This window comes from Parasteatoda tepidariorum, chromosome 9 (assembly GCF_982258835.1).
Source record: "Parasteatoda tepidariorum strain Cologne lab strain chromosome 9, Ptep-v5.0, whole genome shotgun sequence".
In the NCBI taxonomy this organism is placed as follows: Eukaryota; Metazoa; Arthropoda; class Arachnida; order Araneae; family Theridiidae; genus Parasteatoda; species Parasteatoda tepidariorum.
Genome location: NC_141763.1, coordinates 93,322,639 through 93,342,008, shown reverse-complemented (window position 1 = coordinate 93,342,008; position 19,370 = coordinate 93,322,639). Strand labels below are relative to the sequence as shown.

Sequence of the window (19,370 nt, the reverse complement as noted above, 5' to 3'; positions counted from 1 at the left end):
TAAATTGATCTAAATCTTAAATGTGAGTTTTAAAAACATATAATTTATTTAAACTCAGCACATACATCTAACCTCTGTTGTCGCCAATGTCTCAATTTTAAAATATAGTTTTTCTTTTATAAATTTTCTGATATTTTCATATAAAGGATAGTATTAAGTTCGAGAATTAAAAATTTGTGCCCAAAAAAGTTGCTAAAAATTATAATTATTATTAATATATGACAACAGGAAGTTTTTAATTGAAGGTTGAAATTTTTTTTAATTATGTTATTTTTTAATTATGTTATTTTTTAATTATATTTTTAATTATCAAACTCATATAACAGTATTTAGGAATCTGTAAATTTATGTTACGTATGATAGTTGCATTATAACCTGTACGCAATGCGTGTAAATAAAATATATTTTTAAAATTGTGCATTTTCTATTAATTGCATTTATTATTCTTATATTGAAAAGGTATCAAGTTATCTATGACCTCCATAATGAATGAAGTATTTACCGACTTTTATATATATTAAGGAATTGAATCAATTTTTCACAAAGTTTAAAATCTCATCTCATTCCAAAAAAAAGTTATTTCATAAAATTATGCAAAAAAGTAATTTAATATATATTTTTTTTATAATGAATGCTTCTAGTAATGAAACAAACTCTTTCAAACTTTATTTTAAAAATATTGATTATTTCGTTTACAAGAAACTATTACTTTAAAGCGTGATAACATTTTTGAATACTCTATTTTTTTTCTAGTAAATAATATGTCTTTGTTAATTTCTAAAAAAAATAATCTTTATAAAAAAGCTTACATTATTCTTTTATAGAGAATATTGATTTCATAGAAAATATCACTAAAATAAAACAGGTTATGTTTTCTTACAATAAAAGTTAAATAGAATTAATTCTTCAAAATAGCGTTTCAATAAAACATAGTATTAAAATGTTACGTTATTTTTTGTGATTGGTTCATTAATAAATTATTTTTATTTCTTCGCAAACACAATTCTTGTAAAAAAAATTAAAAAATTGAATCTGTTTTATCAAAAAACTAGATCGTTTTATAAAATATAAATGATAGCGCTTAATAAAATATGAATACAGTGTATTTGTAAAGTGATCCTGACAATAAAAAGGTGTTATTTTATTTTTTATTTTCTCTGCTAAAAGGGAATTAATGAGTTATTTTTATTCATAATGGCTAGTCGAGGAGAAGAAGAAAATATCGAATTACACTGCTTAGGTTAATGTAATTTCGTTCTCCCACCACATTTACGCGTAATCCATCGCCAACTCCACCTGCAATCGCCACGTTTACAATCTACGGTATGTTTTGTCAATACGCGTCCCGTTGATGATATTGAAGCAAAAAAATTGTCAAACAGTAATCCAGCAAATCTAGTTAAGTGACGACCCTAAGTTATGTATAAATATGCAACAGAACATTGTACAAATTTATGTGGATACTTAAGAAATATTAGCTGTAAGATAGTAAAACACAGAGACATGATAAATAAACAATTTAATGGCAAGCAAAAATTAAACACCAAATAGAAATATAAAGCCCTAACATATGTAAGATAATGTTAAATAGCATTGCAAGAACCCAAGTGGAATTAAAATCAAAAACTAATGAGAATGTAAACACTGACTTTGATATTGATATATGACAGCAATAAAATGAAATTGTCACCGAACAAGTTAAAAGAATTAAAAAATTTTAATTATTAAAGAAATGATGGATCTGGCTTAATGATAAGCACTTAACTGCGTTTTTCATCATGAGATTGTTTACAAATTGCTATGGGGAATAGAACACCATTAATAATGGAAAAGTGATGTGACTTTAAAAATTTATATAAAATCAGAGGGAGGGGATAAAATAAAAAGCAAGATGTCGTTTAATCAGAAACAGTTGAGAAAAAGAAATATAAAAATGTTAGATAAAAATATAAACTGCAAGATATTAATTAAAGTTGTAACGTATCAAGCTATATTAAGAAACAGTTCTATGTTTAATTAAAAAACGTTTATTTCACACCACAACACATACAGTAACAAATATGAAGTACCCGTAACGGAATAGGGTAAAGATCATAAACAACAAGAAAAACCCGTAACGGGATATAAGGAAACTCACCCGTAGCGGGATAGATAAAATATTATAAAACAAACTAGATAAAGTGCCTGTAACGGGATATATGAGAACCTAAATTCCACACAAAACTAATTCTAAAAATCAACTGGTGTTCTAATTTTATCGTCTGCTTTTATTTTTCTAAATTTATCTCTTTATATGCTTATTTTATTTTATTTATGCTTTTGCCAGCCCGTTATTTTTTTAATATTTTTACTTTTATTCATGCTTTTGCAAACCAATTATTTTTCTTATATTTTCATCCTTTTATAAAGTGTACAAAGTCAGCGTTAACAAACGGCAAAATTTAACATAGCGAAAACCTATACCCAATCGCGACATATTTTGAAAAGATACAAATAATAAAAGTACCAGACCACCGGAAATTAGAAACTTAATAAATTCAGATAGATAATCACATAGACGTTTGCAGCAAAATGTTTTTGACCAAGAATGAGATCGAAAAAATTTTAAAGAAGCCAAAGTTAGCGAAAGATTCCACTTGTAGTGGATGACACGTTAATATGGCGGTCTGATACTCTAAGCCTAAATCAATGGAACATCGAACTTCAAACACTCAAAAATGAGAAAATTAGCCACCTGGAGGCAGGAAAAGACTCACCTGGAATGCCTTGTGGGATTACAAGTTGAATTTAATTAACTTCGGGATGAAAAAAATGGATATTTATTTCTTTTAGAAGATGTTTTTGAGGACTCCATAAGAGTTGTTGTTTCGTTGGTGGGGATCTAGATCAGCTTTTTCCTATGGTATACTGCCATACAAATTTCTATGGTTGCCATAGGCCAATGGTGATGTGCCATACAAATCCTTATGGCTTCCATTGGCGTATGGTATACTGCCATAGAAATGTTTATGGTTACCATTGCCCTATGGTATACTGCCATACAAATTTCTATGGTTGCCATAGGAGAATGGTGACGTGCCATATAAATGCCATACAGGTCTCTATGGTTACCATTGGGCTATGGTATCTTGCCATACAAATTTCTATGGTAGCCATAGGCTTATGGGGTTTTGCCATACAAATCTCTATGGTAACCATAGGCGTATGGTATCTTGCCATACAAATTTCTATGGTAGCCATAGGTTGCCATAGATTACCATAGGCTCCTCTATGGCAAATTTTCCTAAGGGAATACTCAATTTGTGTTATTTTATGAATAAAAAAAATGGAATATATAATTAAGTTATGAATTTTTACTTCATAAATATCCTATATAGTAACTAAAATAACAATTTAATAGTAAAATTTGATTATTTACAATGTTAACATTCATTTTAGTAGAATGGGTAGACTCGCCCCATACGAGAGATTTGTCAGCAGTTCTATAAAAATATACAGTAACAGCGTAACTGTTAATATTTTCTAAAATCGATTTCACAGCTTTAAAGAGGGATAAATAGCAATTCTGAAACACCTATTAAAAGCCTTTTTTCTTTAATATTTACAAAAGTTTGACCACTTGAAAGTTGACAAATTGAAAAAATGGGTAGACTCGCCCCGGTTTACGGTACTGGTTCAGCATGGAATCACAAAACTTGAAATACACTTTCAAGTCATTTGGCGTGACGAATTTCTGAGAGACATTCCTGATTAAGCAGCAAAGCACAGTGTTTCAGGAGATAGATTACAAAACAACAGATTTCCAATGCTAAACCATCAATTCCAATTGCCTCCCTATAAGATTGGAGTGGTCCATATCTTTTGCAAATGGAGAAAGATGTGCGACGCCATTTTTCTAAAGCAAATACAGAAAAACAGAATTTATATCAAAATTCAGAAGTTGAAAATAAAGTATTTCCCTTCAAATATAGCAAATGTCCTTTCAAAACAAATGTATTTTATTCTATGTTTACACATTCGTACATTTTTCTTCAGAAGGTTGAATGATTATTTTGCCCGAATGTGGCAACAAATTTTGCACAATTTAGATTTTTTTTTAAAAACTATCATTGTAGGAAATACCGGAGGATAGCTTTTAAACTTAAAGAAAAACACTAGTGTGAGGAATATCGGGCAAGTTTATTCCGAACCATGGCACTTTACCTTAAAAAACATCAATGGCAGTCAAGAGCATACCCGGCGATGGCCCTTAAAATTGAAGCATCAGGATTAAAAAGCCGACCGGTCTGTGTAGGGGGCAGGGAACTGTCCTTGCATCAGAAAGGTTCTGGGTTCGAATCCCGGGCAAGGCATGGATGTCCTTTCTCCTTTGTGTGTGTGAATGTGACCCGCTCTATAAACGGGTTTGTGGTTGTGTGAATGGTGCGGCAGAAGTCGAATTCTTGACCATAGATAGCGCCACTGAAAAACAAGAACAATCGCACCCCCTCTGCCTAAACAGGCATACGACAAAAAAAAAGTCAGGATTAAAAATACAGAGCTATCGTATGCCGGACAATGGCTCTTATCTTTAAAAATAACCAATGGTAAGACTGAACATCATTTCCTACCTATCTAAACCTACAAAAGAAAGACAGTAAAAAAGAGAAATCAAAAATCATGTATAAAGCAGTTAAATACTACAATTCCAAAGGAAAGTTGCCCAATGCAGCAGAAATTCCATAAGAAAATTGAAACCAATCGAAAATTCTAAAAAAGAAAATAATCAAAGCTTAACCCAGTCTGGGGACAGCCGGAAAATACTGTAGGCTCTAAGTGCGCGTACGTGACCTCTCAGCAAAAGAAAAAGAGGATTCAAAAAGGTAGGCTTGATGGCGATCCATGGCAACACCAGAAGGCCTCAAAGAATTTAATGAAATATTAGAATTAACAATAGTAGTTACTCAGAAATTAGAACTTAGGAGTTTGAGTGTTCAAACATAACAGGCGAGGCATCAATTTAAAAAAAAATTTGAAAAAAGGTAACAAACATAGTGTGATGATGAAAAGCACCAGAATTTTCTCAAAACCCATGAAAACAGATACAATTTCAAAAAGAAGAATTACGGCGGACAATGAAAACAATGAAAATAATGAAAAATATAAAAATAACAACCGAAGCTCACGTTGTCAAGAGTACCAGCTCCATAAAAACACAAAACCTTTTCTATCGCAAGAGCACGACAAATGTCTAAAAATTGCTCTCTCTCTCTCTCTCTGTACCCCAAAGGTTTTGTAAAAAGTTCTGGAAGTAAGAAAAGAAATACAAAATACAAAAGTAAAATACATAAACTAATTACAAAAGGAGAGCATTGGTTAAAAATATTCCTATTTCAAACCAATGAGCACAACTTTCTGAAATCTTTAACCAAACTGAAATTCGATCCACTCTTCATAAGAAGGTATCTTGAGATTAAAGGATTAGTGCTCTACGCTCGCTATTTTGTCACCCGGTTACATCAGAATTACGTTCGCGAACTCGGTGCTTGTCGTTCAGATATCATTAGGCCGTGTCTCCTGTTTTAAGGATTCAGGTTTTGATATGGCAACGACACCACACTGGTTAGGTAGGTAGGTACTTTATTTAGATCAAACTAGAACTGCACAATGGGCTATTGGTGACAGTCTGTGAAACAACCCTTCTTAAAGGCGAGGACTTGGGTCTATTTCCCATTGGCCTCAGAAATGCCCGAATTGTAACTCTCTTATCGTTACCCAGTGGGCACTTGCGGCTTAGCGTCGCCCACGCCATGCAACTAAAAACCAGTTATACCCGTTTATCATTCACACGGAGGAAAGGACATAGAACACAGAAAGAGAAAAAGTTACATTCATGCCTACGGTGAGATTCGAACCCACAACTATTGGCCCCGTAGTCCAGAACCGTAACCACTAGACCAGTGATAGGCTAAACTGTACGAGCTATATTTTTTTCGACAGCTCCATTTTCAAAGATTCATGCAAAAACGACTAATTCATTTGCTTTAGGCTAAATATTTTGAGACAAAAAAATACGCCAATGCATTTATTGTACCGCCACTCTCAACCAAAAAAATGGCAGCAAACAAAGCAGCCAACTCTCGCCAATGTCCTTCGATCCAAGAAAGGAAACATGCTTGCGATAAAAGGTTTTACTCATTGGATCATGACATAGTCGGTATATAACCGTTATCAGCATTTTTCGGTATTTATCGAGAATCGGTATTTATCAAGTGTTGATAATTTTCGGTATGTATCAAATGTCGATATGTTTTATTATTATCCTATTTCGATATTTTTGAAAGTATACGAGAATATGATTTTAATATTGTTATTTCGATAATTAAAAAAACATTGGTATTTGATGATATCTAGATATAATATTAGAATTTTTTATATTGTCTGCGTTCAATTAAATCTTCTACCATTTTCCCACAAAATTACAGTTTACTTCAATTACTTTAAAAGATTTTGTGATTGGCGACTATGGATTGGACCGATAAATTCCATTTTTTTAATGCTTACAAAGCATTTCTAAATATGCTAACACTACTGCATTTGTTCAAAATATAGCGACAAAGCATTGCCAGATACAACGCTCAGCACAGACTTCAGTGAAACCATGCCAGATGCCACGGACTTGATCAAAACTCAGCCAGATACGACTAACATCGCAGATTTATTTGGTAATTACTGCTTTAGTCATAAATTTCTAATATATGACTAAATATATGTATATATTTACTTATATACATTTCATTCATTATGCCAGATATCTGAATCTCGTGATAGCTGACAACGTAACCAAATTAGTATTCCTAAGGTTATTTGAAAGCACGTATTTCTTTTGTTTATAATTATGCCCTTAAAACGTGTTACTATCAAACAAAATAATTTAAAATCAACGGTAATTGAAATAAAGAAATAATAAGTTTAGTGCTGAAAAGCAAAATTAATGGAGAAATGGCATTAATTCGCTTAGGAGAAATGCAGAAAAAATATTATTATTGCCGCCCATCATTTAATTTTGGTAATAATTACTAATTGAAGTAAAATAATAAGCTATCTTCAGAAAAGCAAAACTAATGAAGAAAAGGTAATAACTCGTTAAAGACAACGTAAAAAATTGGCAAACTTCAAAGGGTGGACAAAAGAATGGAATTTTCTATTTCTCAAGAAATAATTAAAGAATTATTTTATAGCTTTAGAATTATTTAGATCATGCGATTTCTCATACTTATGAATGAAGTTCAAAGGGTTTAGAGGTTTAAGGGACCGACAATAAATTGCAAACTAAAATTAACGTTTTTAAACACCCTATGCCGAGAATTGTAGCAACAAATTCGTACTTTATAGCATTTATTTTTATTATTATTCGTAATAATTGTGCAAAATATCGTAAGCCTGTCTTAAATATTTTTGGAGATACGGACATGTTTATTAAAAACTAATTTTTTTGTCTATCTTTTTTTTTGTTGTTGTTGTTGTTGCAAATCAAACAAAATTTTAGAGCAATTTAAAAATTATTGCTTTTAAGCTTGGGACAGATTCGTATAAAACTGAACAAGATAAGAATATTTAAAGTAGTTCCTTTATGCTGCTTATGCGCGAAAAAATTTTAAATTTGTTTTTCTTAAATTTCCAACTTTTTCTTTTTTTCCTTTCTTTATTCGGCAACTTATAAGAAATGTCTGATTTCAATATCCTGCAAGTCCTTAATTACTTTTAAAATGTATATTGAACTAAGTACCCTGTTCTGCTCCGCCTTCTCCTATTTTTAACTTTATAAATAATTTATTTTATAATTTCTTGATAAATAAAATAACAGTTTATGTATATTTTATAGATCTCCTATCTAACTGCGTCATGACAAAAGAATGGATTCCAGTTAATCCATATCCTTATGACGATCCTCATTTACCGCATAGCATTTTAGAAGCTCAGGATTACTGCCACTCCCACGATATGGATTTGTACAGACCTAAAATGCTGATACACTTGAGAGAAGATTTGGAAGGACTCAGAATGTGTACACCATCAGAAAGTAAGAATTATGATGATTTAATTCATAGAATTTTTGATCTAATCATGGGATGTTCAGGCAATAGATCTCAAGCCTAATGTCCGTGAGAATGACTTTAAATATGCTAATTGGTTACTGCGAACGATATTTTAAAATCAGACATAAAAACATTTTGTTATTTATGCTACTTGCCAATAATAGCTAGTCTGCCACCGATAACCAAGCGAATTTAAGATAATAAAACAGATGGTTCTTGTTTTCCAGTTGTGCCATCCATGGTCGAGAATTTGACTTCTGCAACACACGCGCGTCACAGACCGTTTACAAATAGGACCCATTCATATTCCACTGATCATAATTTTGACCTGACTCAGAGAATGATCTAACTTCAATTCAGTATCCTCATAAGTATTTTATTTTAATTTACAACTACTGTTGAACAGCCGATTCAATTTTGGTTTACGACTACTAATGTTTTGAATCCAATGTAGAGAACATGGGAACTCCTGGAGCAAAGTATAGGGAGAAATTTGCCTTCGTGGAGGACTTTTTTTGATGGAACTAACCCGCATTTGCGTTACATGGAGAGGAAAGCCTAGAAGACTTCCCCCGGCTAGTGTGACTGCAAAGGGACTGTCTACCATTGAGGTTATTTTACGTCAGCAATGTGGTTGGTGCGAACCTGGTGTGACGACTTGGTTTACGACTTGGGTTTACGACTACTATGTTCAACTCCATAGCCTTGTAATTTTGAATCCAATGCAGAGAACATGGGAACTCCTGGAGCAAGTATAGGGAGATATTTGCCTTCGTGGAGGACTTTTTTTTTGATGGAACTAACCCGCATTTGCGTTACATGGAGAGGAAAACCTAGAAGACATCCCCCGGCTAGTGTGATTGCAAAGGGACTGTCTACCATTGAGGTTATTTTACGTCAGCAATGTGGTTGGTGCGAACCTGGTGTGACGACTTGGTTTACGACTTGGGTTTACGACTACTATGTTCAACTACATAGCCTTGTAATTTTGAATCCAATGCAGAGAACATGGGAACTCCTGGAGCAAGTATAGGGAGATATTTGCCTTCGTGGAGGACTTTTTTTTTGATGGAACTAACCCGCATTTGCGTTACATGGAGAGGAAAACCTAGAAGACTTCCCCCGGCTAGTTTGGCTGCAAGGGGACTGTCTACCATTGAGGTTATTTTACGTCAGCAATGTGGTTGGAGCGAACCTGGTGTGACGACTTGGTTTACGACCTGGGTTTACGACTACTAATGTTCAACTCCATAGCCTTGTAATTTTGAATCCAATGCAGAGAACATGGGAACTCCAGGAGCAAGTATAGGGAGAAATTTGCCATCGTGGACGACTTTTTTTGATGGAACTAACCCGCATTTCGACCAGCCATAGCTGGGATTTGAACCAGGTGCCAGAAGCTTGATTTGTTATGAGGATTCGAGGATTTTTTTGACCTCAAACGATTTAACCTGCACCAGTCACCATTTAATACATGGTGATTCTTCGGCTGGAGGGATAAAATTTCTCGATCTCACGAACTCACGTCCAACGTCCTACCAACCAGGCTACCCCGGCCTACTTAAAAAAATACTTTCTTTAAATAAACATACTATTTTTTTTAGTTGGATTATGATTCCATACCCTCGAACTACAGAGAGTAGCTGCAATCTAGGATATATCGTCCTAATAGTTTGATTAGGAGTGTGGTCAAAAGTGTACTTTTTGCACATTTAGACATATATCAAGAACATTTTAAACAAATGAAAAAAAATTTGCAAACAATTATAAAATTCGTTTAAGCAAAGATAATTTCATGCAAGTAATAACCTTTATAATAAATATTTATTACTTCTTATTATTTTATTTAATAACAATTGAAAAATGTTTGAAATGCAAGATATACTTATTTTTACATTTTATATCCTTTAAAAAAGTGTAATTTTATGTGGTAAAATGAAAATTTTGAATAAATTCGATTGAATAGTTCCTGAGGAATGAGATTTGAAATTCGATTTCTCACTAACTATTTGACCGACTTCATTTAAAATTCGCAATTAATCATCCAGAAATTTATTACATAGATAATTAATAACGTAAGTGAGCTGTGGATAACCTATATTATTAATTATCCAAATGTTATTAGTTATCGAATGTCATTAATCATCGTATGTTATCAATAATCAAATATTATTAATTATAGAATGTAATTAATTATCGAATGTTAGTATGAATGAAATGCTACATTTTGTGGTGTAGAGAATACGCATTATGTGTAAATGATAATTTATTTATTTACTTTTCGTGCTTCCAAATATTGCATAGAATGTAAACTGAATTTACTTCCTTACATTTCAGACGGGAAAAACACAGTATATTTCAAGACTTTACAGACTAACAAGGAACATTTTATTTTCGCTACTGATTATCAGGTCGAAGTATACGAAGGATTTGCGGGAACGACAGAAGAAGTGTATTTCGAAGGATATAATTTGGATTTAGTTTGGGGTGAAAATAATGCAATCATGCTCGTAAAAAGTGAATCCCTGATTCTTATTCAGCATGGAAAGAGTGTACCTTACTTTTGCGTGAAGCATTCAACACCTACCGGAACACCAGACTGGACTTTTCTTACTAACACTACACCAGTGTGAGTAATTTTATTTTGTTTTTATAACATTAATTACACAGACGACCCAATTGAGTTTACGACTACTTATGTTAAACTGTGTAGCCTTGTAATTTTGAATTCTACCCAGAAGACAAGAAAACTCCTGGATCAAGTATTGGGAGAAATTTGCCTTTGCGGAGAGCTTTTTTTTATCAAACTAACCCGCATTTGTGTTACATGGGAAAACCTCGAAGCCTCTCACGGTTAGCCAGACGGCTAGGGAACTTTAACTCATGATCCGTCTATCACTGAGGATATTTTACGTCAACACTGTGGTCAGTGCGAGCCGGGTGCGGAATTCCTATCTGCCAGCCATTTCTGTGATTTGAACCCGATCCACCTCATTGAAAGGTGAAAGCTCTATCCCCTGAGCCACTACGGCTAAATGTGATAATTTCAAACTCTATAGGTTCAATAATTTCAAACTATTTCATATATATTACTTTAAAAGTGCTTATTTGAAAAATAATATTCAAGTAAAAAAGAAAAGATGATATTAAATGCACTTTCAATTAAACTAATTTTGTGAATTAAATAATGAATTTTGTGAATTTAATTCTGCCTTTATTACTCTTAACTGAATTCCAAAAGTCGGAGTTAATTTTTTTATTGTTACCGTATAGTCTATGAACTTGCGATCTAATTATCTTGCTATTTTATTCTAAAGCAACTTAATAAATACTTCTATTTTCTCAGCATCGAAAAATTAAATAATTATATTTTATTGTAAATATTAGTTCTGTGGTAATTTTGACTGAAATTTTTACATATAAGTAGCATCATTCAAGATGTACGATGCTAAATCCTTCAGCATATTTTAAGCATGTATTGAAGCAAGCTTCTTTATATAATTAAAAAAATAATTTATAATATTTAAAATTTTAAAAAGAATTTTAACGATGTATCTTAATTATCAATATTTGCAATACAAACAAAATGGCTATTTTTCTTCTCACATTGAGAACTCTTAAATCTCAGACTCCGAAACATTGAACATGATCTTAAAAAAAATACCCAATGACTGTTTATGTATAACTTATTTAGACAGATTATTGTTTTAATATTACTTTCCTACAAATGATCCTTTTAATAGAGTGTCGATTTAAATAAAAGCGTTCCCATTGGCCTCAAAAATGCCAGAATTGCTACTCTTATCGTTGCCAAGTGGGCACCAGTGGTTAAGATATAAGCGGTGGAGTAGCATCGCCCAAGTCATGCAACTAAAAATTCACACAATCACACAGAAGAAAGAACATAGAACGCAGAAAAGAGAACATTACTTCCATGCCTACGGGGGATTCGAACTTACAACCACTGGCTCCGTAGTCCAGTACAGTAACCACTAGACCAGTGATCGGCTAAACTGTACGAGCTACATTTTTTTCGACAGCTCCATTTTCAAAGATGCATACAAAAACGGCTCATTTTTTTTCTTTGGGCAAAATATTTTGAAACAAAAAATACTCCAATGCAAGGAGAGTACAGCCACTCTCAACCAAAAAAATAGCAGGAAACAAAGCAGCCAACTCTCGCCAATGTCCTTCAAACCGAGAAGAGAAACTTGCTTGCGAAAAAAAGTCCTACTCATTGAATCATGACATAGTCGGTATTTATTCGCTATCTGTATTTTTCAGTATTTATCGAGAATCGGTATTTATCAAGCGTCAATATTTTTTGCTATTATTGCGCTTTGATATTTTTTAAAATTAATCATATTATTTTAATATTGTTATTTTGATAATATAAAATATATTGGTAGGGTAAACTAACCAGTGAAGGAACACTTAAGCTTCGCTTGCCTTTTAAAAAATCATATTAATTTCAAAATTCGTAATTTTAGTTAAATGACAGTGTCAACATATTTGTTACTAATTGCAAATTATGCAAAAAAAATTGCAGAGAACTTACATAATATTGTTTTAAAGTTTTGGAGGTTCAAATAACAAGTAGTAAGAAGACCCAGTGAAGGAACAGCTCTTACCAGTGAAGGAACACAAAATTGCCCAGTGAAGGAACACTTAATTTTGGTTATTTTTTAATGCTCTTTATGAATTTTTTAGCCATACAAATACAGTCGGACATCTATTTAACAAACTTCCATTCTACGAATTTCCCTATTTTACGAATTTTTTCGAGGAACCAAGAGCATTTTGGAAATTTTTTTGTAAAATAACTTCCATATAGCGAAGTGAATTTTCTATTTAACGAACTTTTCATTGAGATCCAATTTCCCTATTTTCCAAAATATTTCTTAACATTTTAAACTTGTTAAAGCAATTTATGGGGGAAATGACATTAAATTAATTTTCGAAGCCACTGCTTTATGAAATGTATTACTGTTTTGTCTAAAAATTATCTTAGAGAAATCAGTAAATTCCCTTTCCCTTTTTGTTTGCACTTCAAACGAAAAACTCACTTCAAATTAACGGATTTCATCCGTAGCAATTTAACTTAACGCAAGTGGTAATGTATGTTTAAAATTACTTTTATAATAAATGCAACAATATTTTTATACATAAATTTAGACTTTTTTTAGTTGAAAATGTATATAGCATGATAGTGTAACACTGGATAATGTTTTGCTCTATTCTTGCCTTCCATGCAGATTTCTTTTATGGTTGAGATTTATATGATAAATAGTAGATACTAGTTTACAAGATAAAAGTGTATCAATTGCTATTTTAATTATGTCTAGTGTTTAAGAATTTAAAACCTGTTTTGTGTTGTTTAAGTATTTTAAGAGGTGATTTTCTATTTAACGAATTTTCCATATAACGAGCTTATTATTGGTATTAAGTGATTTTGTTAAATAGAGGTCCGACTAAAAACAAGACTATTTGTGAAATTATGAGATACAAGTACTTGTAAAATGCTAACTTTTTTCTGTAATCATGAACTAGAAATTAAAGTGATGTTAAATACAAAATAAATTTTAAAAAATCGTTCTTTCTTATAATTTGACAGTCAAATCTAAATCATTGTGTCATCCGATGCTGTTTATTATCATTATTATTTTATCACCTTTTTGTTTACTCTTTTTCCTCTTATTTCTTGAAGCTTTTTTTCTTTTTTAAGTATTTTTTCTTTCTTTTTCTTTTCCATGTTCTCTTGTTTTAATGTTTTTTAGATCTTTCAGCCTCTTGAAATTTTTGCCATTTCTCTGAAGTTAGTGCAAAAGGTAATTTATTCGCTTTTCTTCTTATTTGACCTTTCTTTTTATCATCAATATTTGGCCAATGTAAATGGCTCTTCCAAACTTCTTCTGATTTTTCAGCAACATTTCTAGAATGCCTTTCTCGAAAATAGACGGGGGAAAGGTGTCTTGAAGTTTGAGGCAAATCCATCTCTTGTTGACTTATATCTAGAGGATCTTTAGAAGTACTGATTTTACTTACAGAATCATTTCTTTTTTCAACTAAGAGAATCAGCATGAGGACTCATTTCAAATTCGATATCTAATATGCATTCATTATCAATACTAGCTTCAGTTCCTAAGTTTGACTTTAGCAAGTGGTCTTCTTTTAATACGTGCTTCTTCCATATTGGAAAAAGTACAGGCTCTTGGACATTTTCGATATTATACTCTTCCGTCAATGCTGTGTTAAAAATTTACAACATATCTTGAGGGATTTCCCTCTCAAGCTTCTGAAGAAATTGAGTATCGTTTCTGTTTAACTTTGTTTTTTGTTGAGGAACTTACTTCTAAATTCTAACATTGTAAAGTAGTTTCTATAAATTATATAATCACGTTGCTATCCTATAATGATAGCTTATTAGGAGTTCTTGGTGCAAAAGCCAGCGAAAAAATGTTCTATTTTTATGATTATATTTAATTAGTTTTCGATTTGTAAACATAGTTTATTAAGTTGCCTAACATTTGATGTAACTACACACCCCGTTAATAAATATAAATTATAATTTTTTCATAAATTAAGCTATTAAATTAACATTTTGAACTGAAATTATTTCAGGAATTATTCATACAATTTTTAACAAAATTTCGGTTGTCCTCTATATAGCAGAATTACTTATCCTAGAATCATGTAAAATCATATATCACACATTACTGTTCATTCACTGGAAGTATTCCCACTGTAGGAATATGCCTGTTTCTTCACTGGTTAGAAGCTGGTTTTTGTCTTTTAAACAGAATTTTGATGTATAATATGACTAAAAGTACAAGAAAATTAAAAAATTTCTTTTATTTTCATTAACTGGGAGAAAAACCCAGTAAAGGAACACTTGTTCCTTCACTGGTTTTTCATCGTTTGGTGATCCAGTGAATAAACACCCCCTTATCTCAGTACTTGATTATGCTATGGTGCTTTAAAAAAAATAAAACGTAACTTCAATAACTATATTTTGAATTCTCTTTTTCACAGTGAGAAAAATAAGACTACTACATGCAATTAATTCCACTTCAAACATATAAGTACAAACACTCACCTTATAATTTTTTCAACGAAACAATGTGTTGCAGAGATAATAACAAATTCAAAAATTTTTTCAGAGAAATCTATTTGACCAGGTAATCCAAAATATTGCTAGATGACTTCCTATTGTTTGGCAGTAAGCTATTGTTACCAATCAATCTAAAGAAAAACTTTCAAATTCTTATTTTTAATGAATATATATGAAATGTTCCTTCACTGGGTAGTGTTCCTTCACTGGTTGGTTTACCCTATTTCACGATATATCGATTTAATATTTGAATTTCCTTATATTGCCTGCGTTCAATGAAATCTTCTACTATTTTCTCAGAATTGGGATAATGAATGAATAATTAGTTACAAATATAACAAATAATTAAATTTACAGTTTTCTTTAATTACTCTAACAGATTGGGTGATTGGCGACAATGAATTAGACTGATAAATTCCATTGTTTATTATAATGCTTACAAAGCATTTCTAAGTATGCTAACACTACTGCATTTGTTTAAAATATAGCGACAAAACGTTGCCAGACATACCACTCAGCACAGACTTCAGTGAAACCAAGCCAGATGCAACACTCAGCACAGACTTCAGTGAAACCATGCCAGATGCAACACAAAGCACGGACTTTATTAAGACTCTGCCAGATACGACAAGCGTCACAGATTTCAATGGTAATTCCTGCTTTAGTCATTTAATTCTTTAATTATGCAAATATCTCCTCAAAAACTCAACAAAATATCTTAATGGCAGTGTTGACTAAGATAGTAGGATAGTGTGGGCCATTTCCCGGTATTTCATATATATATACCATTATCCTCCTATTATCCTAGTAAATACATCCGTATCCTATTAATTGTAGTTTCCTAGTTCTCCGTATCCAAACAATTCTATCTCCATATCCTAGTAATTCTAGTTTTCTAGTTCTCCGTATCCGATTTATTATATCTCCATAAGCAATATTCCGCAAGAGCAGATATTCCGATTGGGTGGTGAGCCCAAGCATGCTTGGTACTCATTTTATCGACAGACTCAAGGCATGAAAGGCTGAGTCAACCTTGCCCGGCTCGAGGATCGAACCAAGTACTGCGCGAAGCGCTACCACTCAGCTACCGGGTATCTATGGATATATATAGATAAAAAACTCGACACGGAATGATGTTTGTTTGTTTTTTAGTGACAAGGGGATTTTTTTAACATTAATGAGTAAAACTATACCAATAATTACATCAGACAATAATCACATTCTATATCACTGGTTTGCACAGTTTTCGTTGCATAATTTATTACGTCTTTATTGTAACTTCTGATAATTTTTTGATCAAGTTAATGTGCCAACCCTTGTTGAGATTGCAACTACAGTTAGTGTATGCTTATAGTATGTTTGATTGTCCTTAGTTTTGTGTATTTAATTGTTCATGTCGTATTTTTCGAGTGACCTACTTACCTCTTCAACCTGGATCACGTCTCCAGGACGGAGTGGGAAAGCACCCTCATTTAGTCTATATTCATATTCAGTATATATAAATAGCTCATTGCGCATCTCTTGTACGACGTAAATAAAATACCTACGTACCTACCCACCTTTAATTATTTTTAAAATATATATTGAACTAAATACACTGTTCTTCTCCGTCTTCTCCTATTTTTAACTTTATAAATAATTTATTTTCTAATTACTAGATAAGTAAAATGACAGTTTATCTATATTTTATAGAGCTCCTGTCTAACTGCTTCATCACGAAAGAATGGATTCCAGTTAATCCATATCCTTATGCCGATCCTCATTTACCGCATAGCATTGAAGATGCTGATGATTACTGCCACTCGTTGAAAATGGATTTGTACAGACCTAAAATGCTGAAATACTTGATAGGAGATATCAAGGAGCGCAAAATGTGTACACCATCAGAAAGTAAGAATCGTGATTATTTAATTTATAGAATTTTTGATGTAATCTTCGGATATTCACGCATTAGATCTCAATCCTAATGTTCGTGGAAAGGACTTTAAATATGCTAATTAGTTATTGTGAACGATATTTTAAGATCAGACATAAAAACATTTTGTTATTTATGCTACTTGACAATAATAGCTAGCCTGCTATGGATAACCAAGCGAATTTAAGGCAATGGGTGAGATTGTTCTTGCTTTCCAGTGACCGAAAATTTGAATTTTGCCACACAAGCGTCACAGCCCGTTTATAGGTAGAACCTATTCATATTCTACTCATTCATCTACTGATCATTATTCTGACCTGACCCAGAGACTGATCTAACTCCAATTAAGTACCCTCACAAGTATTTTATATTGTAACTATCGTTGAACAGCCAACTCAATTTTGGGCTATTAATGTCCTACTTCATAGCCTTGTAATTTTGAACCCAATGCAGAGAACTGGGAAACTCCTGGAGCAAGTATTGGGAGAAATTAGCCTTCGTTGAGGACTTTTTGATGGAACTAATCAACATTTGCGTTACATGGAGAGGAAAACCAAGACGACTTCCTCCGGTTAATCTGACGGATGGGGGATTGTCTACCACTGAGATTATTTTAAGTCAGCACTGTGGTTGGTGCAAACCGGGTGTGGAATTCATATCGAACAGTCATCACTAGGATTTGAACCCGGTCCCCAGAAGTATGGATTTGTTATGAGAAACTCGAAAGACTTAATCTGTACCGGTCGCCATTTAATACATGGTGATTCTTCGCCCGGCGGGTTAAATTTTTGCGATTTTACGAACACAGGGCCAACGTATTACCAACCAGGCTTCCCTGGCCAACATAAAAACATACTTTCTTTAAATAAACATACCTTTTTTTTAGCTGAATTATGATTCCATACCCTCGAAATTTAGAGAGTAGCTGCAATCTCGGATATATCGTCCCAATAGTGAAGTCAAAGGTTCGGGCCCTTTATAGTTAATTTTACTTTTTGTACATTTCGACATCAAGAACAGTATTTTAAGTGAATTTAAAAAAATTGCATACAATTATAAGATTAGTTTAAGCAAAGATAATTCCATACAAAAAAAACTTTAGTAAACATTTATTACTTCTTATTATTTTATTAAATAACAGTTGAAAAATGTTTAAAATGCAAGATATACATATTTTTTCACTTTACATCCTTTAAAAAAAGTAATTTTATATAGTAAAATGAAAATTTCGCAAGTCAAATTTGAAATTAGATTTCTCAGGAATTATTTGACCGATTTCATTCAAAATTCGTAATTAATCATCCAAAATTTATTTATACAGATAATTAATAATTAATAACGCAAGGTATGTGAACTGCGGATAACCTATATTATAATTTATCGGAATGTTATAATTTATCCGAATGTTATTAATTATCGAATGTCATTGATTATCGTTCGAAATTATAGTTATAAATTATTAAATTATTAATGTAATTAAAAATGCTTCAGTCACGTTTCTTCCTTTTGTTACGATGCAAACGCTTTGACGTTTTGTTAATGAGCTGGGAAATTAATTGCTACATCTTTTACAAACATGTAAACATTTCTATCTCATATTTTTAAAACATATATTACTACATTTTGTGTTGAGTAGGGCATATGCATTATATGCAATATTAATTAATTTATTTATTTTTTATTAATTTATGAATTCAAATATTGCATATAACGTAAACTGAATTTATTTCCTTACATTTCAGATAGGAAAAACACAGTATATTTCGAGCCTGTGCGGATTAACAAGGAACATTTTATTTTCGCTACTGATTCTCAGGTAGAAATATATGAAGGAAATGCGGGATCATTAGTAAAACTTTTTTTGAAAGAATTTAATTTGGATATAGCTTGGGGTAAACAGAATGCGATCATGCTCATAAAAAATGAATCCCTGTTTCTAATTCAACATGCAAAGAGTGTACCTTACTTTTGCGTGAAGCATTCAACACCTACCAGGACGCCAGACTGGACTTTTCTTACTAACACTACACCACTGTGAGTAATTTTTATTTTTATAACCGTAATTGCACAGACGACCCAATTGAGTTTACGACAATTTATGTTAAACTCTGTAGCCTTGTAATTTTGAATCTACCCAGAAGACAAGGAAACTCCTGGATCAAGTATCGGGAGAAATTTGATTTCGCGGAGAGCTTTTTTGATCTAACTAACCCGCATTTGTGTTACATGGAAAAACCTCGAAGCCTCTCACTGTTAGCCAGACGGC

At 32.2% G+C, this 19,370-nt stretch overlaps 1 protein-coding gene across 1 annotated transcript in view; it reads left to right on the top strand.

The window, feature by feature from the left end:
* LOC147804340 (uncharacterized) overlaps positions 1-19,370 on the top strand; it is an 80,832-nt gene that overhangs the window by 32,169 nt on the left and 29,293 nt on the right. The window contains exons 8-13 of the mRNA XM_087151535.1: positions 6,592-6,704; positions 7,865-8,062; positions 10,416-10,707; positions 15,678-15,838; positions 16,882-17,079; positions 18,847-19,138. Of these exons, the coding sequence (XP_087007661.1) occupies positions 6,592-6,704; positions 7,865-8,062; positions 10,416-10,707; positions 15,678-15,838; positions 16,882-17,079; positions 18,847-19,138 (1,254 nt within the window). The remainder of the gene's footprint in view (positions 1-6,591; positions 6,705-7,864; positions 8,063-10,415; positions 10,708-15,677; positions 15,839-16,881; positions 17,080-18,846; positions 19,139-19,370) is intronic.